Source organism: Halyomorpha halys, unplaced genomic scaffold (genome assembly GCF_000696795.3).
Source record: "Halyomorpha halys isolate HHAL.00 unplaced genomic scaffold, Hhal_1.1 Scaffold110.1, whole genome shotgun sequence".
NCBI lineage: Eukaryota > Metazoa > Arthropoda > Insecta > Hemiptera > Pentatomidae > Halyomorpha > Halyomorpha halys.
The window spans coordinates 146,067-157,769 of NW_027112640.1; the positions used below are offsets into that span (position 1 = coordinate 146,067).

General features: G+C 31.4%; 2 protein-coding genes across 2 annotated transcripts in view; one reads left to right on the plus strand and one right to left on the minus strand.

The window, feature by feature from the left end:
* Window positions 1-6,438, minus strand: part of LOC106677824 (RING finger protein 207) — a gene marked incomplete at its 5' end in the record, with an annotated part of 31,498 nt that extends 25,060 nt beyond the window's left edge. The window contains 9 exon segments of the mRNA XM_024361036.2: window positions 310-461; window positions 2,022-2,140; window positions 2,222-2,331; window positions 2,436-2,627; window positions 2,721-2,893; window positions 3,845-4,006; window positions 4,099-4,205; window positions 5,696-5,844; window positions 5,922-6,438. Coding sequence (XP_024216804.2) covers window positions 310-461; window positions 2,022-2,140; window positions 2,222-2,331; window positions 2,436-2,627; window positions 2,721-2,893; window positions 3,845-4,006; window positions 4,099-4,205; window positions 5,696-5,844; window positions 5,922-6,136 — 1,379 coding nt within the window.
* A 4,162-nt stretch (window positions 6,439-10,600) lies between these two features.
* PrBP (Prenyl-binding protein) overlaps window positions 10,601-11,703 on the plus strand; it is an 11,003-nt gene continuing 9,900 nt past the window's right edge. Inside the window, exon 1 of the mRNA XM_014415965.3 lies at window positions 10,601-11,012. Within this exon, the coding sequence (XP_014271451.1) occupies window positions 10,924-11,012 (89 nt within the window). The 5' untranslated portion in view covers window positions 10,601-10,923. The remainder of the gene's footprint in view (window positions 11,013-11,703) is intronic.

Genomic DNA, 11,703 nt, shown 5'->3' on the forward strand with positions numbered 1-11,703 from the left:
CTATGGAAATGAAATCATTAATCAGGCTGACCCCATTGTGCATGAGCCAACACAGTCAAACAAATATTAATCAGGAATGAGATCATATCCATAACAATGTTAATGTGACCACAGAAGTAGAATAAAAATTAATGTGAACAACTCATCAATGAAGAGTCAGTTAAATTATCAATGAGGACAGAATGGTGAATTGAACCTCCAAATTTTTTATTACTATGTGAAGAATAATTTTATAATTTAATATTATCATAGTAAGATATTAGACACAAAGCCTTCTCCTTAGAGAAAGGAAAAATAAATTATAATTACCTCTGCAACGTAGAATCTAGCCTAATACAATCCCTTGCAATAGAGTTGTGCCTTTTAACTAAAGGTTGAAGAGCAGCTCTTTTGATAACAGCTACATCTCTTTGTAACTGACTTAACCTTTCTCTCACGCCTGATACTTCACCACCAAGTTCCTGAAAGCATTGTTGAACCAGATAATATAATATATAATATAAAATTAATTCAAATAATAAATATCAACATGTTAGGTGTGGGGTAAGGTGCATAATGAAACACAATCATAGTTTATAAATCATTTTCATTTAATATACCATGTTCTATAAGTGATTTTAATTTTCATAGTTTTGCATGTATTCCTGATGAAAAACTACTAATTGACTGAAAATAAATAATATAAAACTGTTCATTTTGAACCCTAAATCAGAATGACAATTTTTTGGCCTAATATAGATTCTATTATGAAGTATAAGTATTTGCCATATCCATCACAAACAACCATCACTTTTTTGGTGTATTTATTACTATTATAGATTTCTATAACAGGGTGATCATATGGGTAAATGGTTTTTATTACTTCTGTTTTGTATTAACCTTATAAATTGTCCATTAGTTCATAGAGCAGTGGATTCCAAATTTTTTTTTTCCCAAAGCACCCTTTTTGGGTTAAAACATTTTTTTGGCACTTGTTTCGAGCTATAAAGATATAAAAATATTGCCACAATTTTCCTTAGAACACTTGGATACATCAGAAAAAAAGATAAAACAGTGCAAAGTAAATGCTGAATTACATTTTATACTCTAATTTTAATTTTTTTTTTCTTTTAAATATTTTGAGAAAGTGGCATTCGAATGCCACTTTCTCAAAATATGCTTGAAGCACCCACTTTGGGAACTGCTGTTACAGGATCTGGAAGATTTGCTATTTTATTGACTCAAAATTTCTTCCTATCTTGCCCTAACTCTTTAAAACCATTAATATCTGAACTCACAAATTATATAAAAACAACTCGTAGTTATAAATATAACAGAACCTAATGTATGTTATGGTAGAAATCATCACTAAACAACCTTTATTTTATTTTAAAGGATCAGTATTTTATTTCTAAATAAAATGTAGTTTATTTCAAAACTGGTTTTCTTTCCTTCAGTTAATTTTTTACCAAAATGTAAAACATATTTGATATGTAATAAGTAGATAAGAAAAAAAGAGTTTTATAAAGGTGTATACTGAAGCAATACAGTATTTATTGTACATATTATATTTAAATAATAAAACCTTATACATATAAAAAATACTAAATAATTTTAGTTTTTTTCTTATTTTTCCAACGAATCAGAAGGATCGTCTTTGAAATATAGATAAGCCATGGAAAATAGATTTATACCTGCATAAGGGAAAGTAATGGATGAAATTTAATAAAAAGGATGTGAGACCATCTAGTATCAACCCTCATAATCCTTGAAAATTTCATCTAAACCAAATAAATGATTCTATCGATTATGCTCAAACATAAATTTGACTATAGATCGACAGACAAAGAAACGAAGTTGTTCTCTGGGGTCTAAATTATAAAATGTGAGAGTAAATTTTCGATTCTGAGGAAAATTTTTTTTTTAATTGCCTGTTATTCGTGGTTTAAATAATCATTCATCATTGTTTAATGAAACTGATGGAATAAATCATTATCCATTATTGAGAATAATTTTACCTATGCCCTAAGTTAATTTAATACCTTCATTTGATTCTCAAAAGATCGGCAATGGTTCGTAAACTGTCCTTCATCAACAGGTTTCAGTTTGGGAATTTGTTTTCCTTGCTGAGAAGACTGTCCAATATCACTCGCAGAGCCACCTGTGAGACATTTCCAGCCATTATAGGTAATTTTAATAAAGAATTAACAAAAATTATAATTTAAAAATGAAATAAGTATACTTTGAGATTGAGATGTTGGGATAGGTGGTAGTGGTTTTCCTATCCAAGGCTCCAAGCTCTGGGCAAATTCAGATTTATAGTTCGTTCTTATCTGGCTAGTTTGTAGGGGCCTATTCATAAAATAAAGCAGGGTATTATTTGTTTTCTTAACTCAAAGAATTAAATTGTTTTATATATTTATTTAGAAACAATTAAATTGCAAGCTAAATTACACCTGATTGGCTGGGTGAGTTGAGATACTGAAGTTAGTCGGTCAATCATAGGATAAACAAGATCAAGAAACTGAAATTTTGTAGCCATGCTTGAGAAGGTATGACAGAGAAGTAAGTGGGTTTGTAAGATTGGAATCACACCACTAAGGGACATCAATTGTGAATGTAAAACCCTTTCTTTGCTTTCGTATTGTCTGAAAAAAATTAAATAAAAAGTTAATTATTCATTCACTGGAGCAACAAAGAATTCTTGACGTTTGATGTGATTAGAAAAAAATATTGATTACCTTTGAACCTCGAGGAGCATAGCCGCCTGGGTTTTAGTAATGACATCTTGCATCCCTTGGCAAAATGAGTGTATTGTAGATTTTTCAGTATTGGTATTATGATGGAGTTCTTCTAAAAGAGTTCGGCAAGATACAACACCACTCCTAACAAGTCCCTGTATCTCTCGAACACTCTAATAAATCGAAGAAATTTATTAGTAATCCTCATTTTCTAATACTATATTTCACCTAAAGTAAATAAAAATTGAATATTTGAGAATTAAAAGTAAATTAAAGCAAATGGTCAGATTCAACAGGGCCAGTACTCCCTTATTTATAGTAAAAGTGATAGAGGAACTCTACATATAGAGAAAATCCTTCAGATTTGGACTACTTGGCTCAAAGATTTTATTTTAAAAAAGTTGTTGTAAGCCTATCGAGTGAATAAATACTTAATTTCAGTTTCATTAAAATTTTCATTTTTGAGCTAGTCCGTTCATGTACCCACAGATCATTTTGTGAAACTCAGTCATTTGGAAACAGAATACCTTAAAATATAGATTTCTGTTGAAAACTTGGATTAAAAAATTTTCACGATTACAATACTCCCCCTTACTACATATTTTATAAATAGGTAAGTGAAAGTAAAACAATTATATTTGTAGTTTTAAATAGTACCAAATGACTTATGACCTACATAAGATTATTTTAAACACAGCACTCAACTAAAGAACTTCTCAAACCACATTTCTCTATTTTCTCCTCTTTTTTATTTTGCATAATTGTCAATGCTACTTTGATTAATTCCACTCTGATTGGTTTATTGCTTCCAGTCTTTTATGTTATAACATCGGAACTCCAATTGTGCCATATAAGACTGATATTAGTCTAAAATTCAACAATTAAGACAATGTTTAATCTAAACAATCCGTATTATCTAAATCAGGGTCAGAAAACATTTATTGTACAATAACAAATTCAAAAGATAAAAATTCTAATCCTTAAGGAGGATGGATTCCTACATAGACACATATAATAAATGTTTAGAAATTTAATCTTTAAACATCAGGGTATATTGAAAACAAAATGATAGTAAACTTACATACAATTACAACAACAAGATTGATAGCAATAGCCCAACTTACCATCAATGACCTTTCCAGATTTTTACAGGCTTGTGAATATGCTGTATCAATATCAACGCAATGAAGCCTTGCTTCTGCTGGAGTATCTCTAAAACAATTCACACATAGCATAGATCTTTGTGAATTGGAAAACATTATATACTGTTCTCCATGGACCGGGCACTGGAAAAAATACAAAAATTTATTTTATAGACTTTTTTATTATTTATATAAATATTTACAAAACCAAAATATTAATATTTCAAATAAATTACTCTTCTGTGTCCATCTTTTGCACATTTAGACATGGGTATAACCTCATGAGTAGAGAACATTTTGGCTCTATGTGTGTTTTCTCGACAAGTAGGACATAGTGCTTGACCTATAATAACAATTTTAGAAATTAATTAAGTAACTGATAAATACAAAGTAATCATAATAAATAATTATTTTTTTAAATATAGTGAACAAAAATACAGAATTAAAGTTATCAAATTGTTTTTCATATGAAAATTATAGTTTCAGAAGATACTGAATTGTTGAAATTCAAATAGGAGCTTGAATCTTGTGACATTATGAAATACTCAGTTTTCAAAAATAAAAATAAAAAATATGAATTACATTTCAAAAATACATCATCAATTCTATTCTGGCTAAACATTCCATCACAGGCATAGTATACTCCAACAGATAATGTTAAATATTTTTTCCATTTCTATTTAGCTGCAATTTCAAGCTTCTTTGAGGTATGTGGGAGATTTCAAGACCTCTTAGTAACCTCTCTACCAAGTGTCAAACTTGATTAATTAGATGGAGATCCAGGATATTCAGTGTCATCTCCAACAATCAGAATCAAAATTTTTGTCATTTGGCTACACTTGCAGGTTATAAAGTTTGCAAAAAAAGAAAATTTCCAAACAACAAATTTTCAAGAAAATAATCAAAAATTCAATATCTCAATAATTTTCAATATACCAATTTTCTTTTTAAATGTATTTGTCATTAGTAAAGTCACATTTTTTTCCTATTCAGTCACCTGAATTTTTTTACTTATCAGAACCTCCTTGGTTTAAATTAGTTTGAAGAATCATTACAAACCAGTGTATACATATGTATGAACTTTTGAATCAACCTTTTACACAAAGTATAGATATTCTTTGACTAATTGGTATGAATTAATTACACTCAAGAAGAATTGTAATACAATTGTGTGTCAAATGTCACCCAATTTTGGCAGTTGCATGATTCCAGAAGTTTGATGTGATTACTTCCACATGAATTATAGAATTAGAACAACTTATTCACTAACAGAGAATGTCAAACAGACCTTTTAAGTTAAATTTTAAGTTTTTGAGGAGAAAATAAATAAATGGAGATTTAACAGATAAAGCTGCTCGGCTGAGGCTCTGAAGAGAGAAGAATATGATGACTATAAACCAATGCATAAACTTAATATCTCAACACATAAGATACCTGGGGTACTGAAATAATGAAATTTTCATGCCACAGAGGTGAAACTTTTGTGGAATTGATAAATAAAAATAATCATAAGTACTAAATTCATTGTAAATATTTTATTGAAATGCAAACATTACTTCAAATAGAAAGAAAATGGAAAAAAAAAAAATACGATTTGTAAAATAAAAATAAAAAAATTGATAATTGGTGAATTTAACTTAAAATTAAAATAAATTATAAAATAGATAGGATAAAAAGAAAAAACCTTAGAAAATTCAGAGATAACTTAATATTCCACTGCCAAAAGAAAAAAAATCAACATATTCATGGACACTGAAAAAAAAGAAAAAAGTCTTGAATAATGAGTTTAAAAAAATCATCAGAATTACTTTAAATGCAACATATACTAAATACCACATGTATTGCAGAAAAACATGGATGGTCTATCCCGTTTGTCACAATTTGAGCAAGGAGGATTATCAGTATTTGCTAAATCAATCAGATGTCGCATCACAGTATCGGGTGGAGGAAGAAGGCAATTGTCCTTCATTGATGTACTAGATCTGAAATGTTGATAAAAATTAAACCTAAATCAAGTTCAACATAAACTGAAATTGACAAAATAAATATCCATGCTTACCCACAAGTGGGGCAGCTTAATTTGCTATCAACTGACTTATTCTGTAGGCATCTTGCACAAAATGTATGATAACATGAAAGAAGACATGGTTCAGAAAAGTAATCTTTGCAAATATAGCATAATAAAGGATTTCTAGCTTGTGATGTATCAACAGGAACATTAGAAGTATCAGAAGTGGCATTATCTGAGAAATGATATACACCTCCAGGAATCATGATGACTAGCTGTGAGAAAAATAGGTGCTTAAGTCAATTTAAGAGGAAATTTCAAACAAAATTTAACATCTATATTGAGCATCTATTCTTCATGGATAGAAAATATTTGCTGACTACCCTAATTGACAGACACCCTTCTGTTTATCTTTGAAATGGTATATCTCTGAATATTGACAAAAACAGATGTTAAGCCCAACTTTCCTGATCGTAGGAATAACGAATTTAATTGTGGACCAGACCCATTAACGAAAAAGAAAGTTAAAAAATAAGCTGAGAAATATTTTTAAAATGAATTTTTTTTTCTCCTAAGAATCATTCGTCATAAAATTAGTTTAACTATTTACACAAAGTATAATACAAATTATTATTTGTGTTCATTTTAAAATTTAAAAATAATTATAATATTTTTCACGTAAATTCGTTGACGTATATTGGCAACTATTTTAAGTCAATTTCCATATTGACCACTATAATGAAGTTGGCACCCTCTATTAACTGTTATATTAACTACCATTGATTTTAAACTGTGGAATAGACCTTAAAGTATCTTAACAATTTAAACCATCAATGTACTGACAATTATGATTTTTTATCTGCATAATAATCTTAGTTAACCAATTGTATAAGTATTTAGTATTTTTTACAGAATTTTTATTCATCAAACATAATAACACCTTAGTTCCAAGACGCAGTCCGAAACCTGGTAACTCCAACGTGCAACCGAGTTCCGGATTGATATACTGCGCATGATCGAGCGTTGCCCAGTAAGGGATTGGGTAGACACTTGGAACGCTTTCTTCACTTATTCTCGGACTGCTATGTTACTAATATGGGAGGTTACTAGTTTCTTTGGTTATCCTTTATCATAGACAGATTGTTTCTTAATAAATTTCTTTTACTTTATAGGCAAATTTATTAGAGGCAAATAATGTGAAAGCTTTGCTCTGACTTGCTTTTAAAGAACGCAGTGTCTTCAAAAAAATTATTTTTGAGATATGATAATCATTATGTTCAGAAAAAAAAACACCTCTTTGTTCTGAAACAGTTAGAGCAATAATGTTCATAGTTTTTAATGCTTTAAAATGCAATATATTTGTCTATAAAGGTATAAAATAGTACAAATAAAACTATTTAAAGGTAACGTTTTACTATTTTGTACCTTAGCTGATCGCTATCCAGACTATCCTCCTATAATCTACTACGGTCCATTATTAATCTTCCAATACAATTTTTTACTTTCAAACAACAGTCACTTACCATAACTTGATATCAACATTATTCTTTTAAGGACATAGTTTCCTTTGTTTAGGGTGAAGAATGGCTCTGAAAAATGTTTCTTTTTAAAATAGATTCCATTCTTGTCAAAGCGTTAGCTGATGTATTTTACGAACCTTTGCCGTATATGAAAAATCATCTAGTTGGCAAGCCATGTGAAATGAAAGCCCGCCAAGCAAATTAAAAACTATTAAAAAAAAAAAATTAAACCATGGACCCCATCAAACCGTTCCAATCGCAGGGAGGAGGTAGCTATTGCCAGATTGAGAATAGGTCATACAAGTTTAACTCATACATATCTGACCAGTAAGCAGCCACCGCCAAAATGTCAATACTGCAATAGTGTACTTACGATCAGTCACATATTTGAGGTCATTTCTATTCCGCGATATACCAGAAAATTTGTTATACGTACTAAAAAATTCCAAAAGAAGTAATTATTTAAAGAGAAAAATAAAGTGAAATAGAATTATAAAGCGCGAAACATGGGCGTTGATGACCTCACGGTTTTACGCCCTAACTAAAGCCCCCGACAACAACAACTACATCATAATGTCAGTCAAAATGGCTTTTGTAGGTCAAGTAACGTATTTGCCTAGATGACATCTTCCCATTCGTTTTAAAAGTGTACATAAGTGGGAGATGATCGGTGTAAATACTAAAATCTCTGCCTTCCTGAAGATAAGTTTGATCGTGGAATAGAAAACCTTGTGCAATTTAGACCACATTTCGTATTACTACAACTTTTATTTGGAACTAACATTTTCCAAATTAAAATACTGCTTGTTTTTCTTAAAATAAACTTAATTTTTTCCAATTTAAGAAGTGAAACGAAGTTCATATTAGTTTTAGTACACCAAGAAACGTTTAAATACGAATTTCCAAAAAAAACAGAACGGAAAATAAACCTTTTTGGCCCAGAGAATATTCGCTTCACAGTATATTGACAAAATTAAAAAAAATAGAAATAACTTCAATATGACTCAACTAATCTTCACGAAACTGTGTTTAGGGCTCTGTTACCTAAGCACCTAGAGGCACAGACTGGATCTCATAAAACAAATCAGAACCGGAGATATAAAATGAAATGTTTGAAAAGTTTTTCTTTATTTAAAACTAAAATTTTGACCTTATAAGGTAGTATAAAATTAAACCTAAATTTTGCTACTAAGGGTTAAGATATCAGACATACAGCTTTCCAACGGTTGTATTAACATTGGAATTGGATAAACTGTAGAGGATTAAAGGAGTAGAGGATAAAAATCCTAAAATCCTTCAGATAAATCAAGAAGAAAAATTTCTAAGTTTTAATTTATTTGAAAAATTGTATTTAAGGGTTTCATACGACGATTATAATTTTTTCGTTACCTACTTTACTAAAATCCTCATTATGGTTTTTTAATTTTTAGAGAAAAAAAACATTAAATGGAATCAGTAATATTTATTTCTTATTCGTCAGAAAGAGACAATAGCCTATTACCTTCCTTCAAAACTTCTGACAATTCCCAACATTATTTGTTCCAAGCCTTCCCCACTAACCCAATAGGGAAGGGAAAGAAATGAAACGTGGGCGCATGTTCGATTTGCTAGAGTCCCTTGACAGATTGCAACCGGTTTCGAGCTTGGTATACGGTCCCTTGGAACAAATATCTAAACAGTATGAGAAATGGCACTGCCCTCCATGGACACTGTGACACACACGACGTCATCCCCCCGGAACAAACCGGCTGGTGTGAGCTGCTACCACAATGTGGTCAAGCTGCAAAGGGATGCAGCAAACAACCTAAATAGGAACCTTGCCACAGCAATGATTTCACAAGACTGTACACAGGAATTTGAATCTGTATCCCGCTCCATACTAATCCAACAATTCAGGCTTCACCAATTCCCGGACCAACTGGTCGACATTATTGGGTCCTACATCAGTGATCGGACTTTCTCAGTCCGGATCAAAACTGAAATCTCCACCCCCAAGTCCGTCACTTGTGGCGTCCCCCAGGGTTCGGTCCTTGCGCCAGTTTTATTCAATATATATACTGCCCACATAGTCGGGACTAAATTTGACGATGCTCAAATATCTGGATATGCTGATGACAGCCATATACTCGGCGAGCATGAATGCAGACAAGGCCATGGACCAGGCCGCCGCAGCGGCCCAACTCATCGCTAACAAACTACGAGACATAAACATTCACATCAACCCACAAAAAACAGACGCCATAACTTTCTCATACAAGAAAACTCCCAACAGAGCACCTAAACTCAACGAACAGACAATACAAACCAAGAAACATGTCACATATCTAGGCATTAAACTAGAAACACATCTATCTTTCACTGCACACATACAGAACAGAATACAAATCAACATCGTACCAACTTAAACACCTCATCTACTCACCAGGGCTGTCACTCAGACTCAAATTACTCATCTACAAAGTAATACTACGACCTTCACTCCTACACGGCGCACCACTACTACACTATCTCTACCCAACAGCCCTGAAATCACTACAATACCAAAACATTACACTACAGAAGACATGTCGAGGGACATCTCTGGAAAGACGTAACGTGACACACATTCATAACGAACTACAGTTAGAAACTGTACAACAACACATCACACGGAGACACATTAAATTCTTTGACAGTCTCCCTGCTTCCTTCAATCCAGTATTCTAGTCTATCACTCCACCCCCCTTCCTGCGAGGTAGCAGGGCAGGAAGAGTTCCAAAAACCCTATCAACATCACCTCATAACTCCATCTTCTGATGCACCCCCTTCCCCTCCCCCACACTTATTTCGACTTCTGGCTGTTTTTCTTATTATTTCACCATTATCCATTGTCTTTATTAATTATTGTTTTTATTTCATCGTCAATGCGATACAACACGAGGAGGCCCCTCACCTCCAGATTTAAAAATAGCACCTCTTTTAGAATGGATATCTCATAAGTAACAAATAAACATAACAGGTAACCTTAAAATACCAAAGGTAGTAAGAGGTAAGACCCAATATGAATTACTTTTCTTTTTCACAGTAATGCACTTATTAATTCACTTTTCTTTCTGTTTTAGAGGGATCGGGAAAAAAAAACCTCCATGGAACGCCAAAACTGTACTGCGCATGCTCCCGGCAGTTAACTGACTAGCAAACGTAACCTCAGTAGCACCGTCTAGTCAGTCAGTGTGTATTTAGTGTTCGCTTAGTTTTCATGTCAGAAGAGGGAGTAGTTTGTGTATATATTAAACAATATATCGATTATTTGCAAAGTGAATTAGGACCGTTTTAAATATTACATGGCATCAGCATGGGAGTTTTATTGTAGTTTTATGGTTTTTAATAGCTTAAGTTTCATTTAGGTTCGTTTTCTGTAAAATAGTGATTTTACTCATTTTGTTGTATGTGTACCTTACTGTTTCTTTTATCTTTCGTTTAAAATTGAGTGACGATTGTTATGCAAGTTTGAATTATATTTCTTTGAAGAAGTATCGTTATATGTGGCATCTATGACCTGCTTTATTATGGACATTGACACTCAAGAAAGAGGAGGTGAACGAGACAAACGAGCTCAGGAGATTTTGAGTGGTTTTCAAGTGTATGCTTTTTTTACTTTATTAAAAACATATATATATATATATTTTTTTTTTTGGATTGTATTGGTTAACAATTGTCAAGGTAAATAATTAGTACTTACCAACCTATATTGTTTTTAATTCTATTATGGTACTTTCTGTTTGAATAACACATTTTGTTAGTCACCAGTAAGTGTTAATTAGTATTTCTAAAATTTTTGCTCCCAATTATTTTATTTCTCATCATAACTTTATTAAGAAATGGTTATCCTAATTCCAATATACCATCTAAATTTGTAAACAATGGAATGTTTTAATTCTTTACTTTTATAATTTATGTATGTGATTATGTGTTTCCTACATAATTTGATTTGCCAGATTTTGTGAATGTAGTATAGAAATACTTTTTAATATTAATCGGTTTGGTTTTATTTTTTAAATCTTGATAGCTTAGATTCTTCAAGCTTTTCAGAAAGTGCTTGCATCTGCTAGTAATCCTCATAATTAGGTCCTGTGGCCATATATATTAATATCCCTAATAATTTTAATCGTTAATCCACAAATCTGGTTGTAAAGTTAAGTGTTATAATATGATGTGAAAGTTTTAAGGTCTTGATTTAAATTTTCAATTATTAGTAAACTGGATTTGGTGAATGACACATTCTCAAAATAGTTTATAAATACCAGGTCATTCAAAAAGTCCTGTCGTTTTTT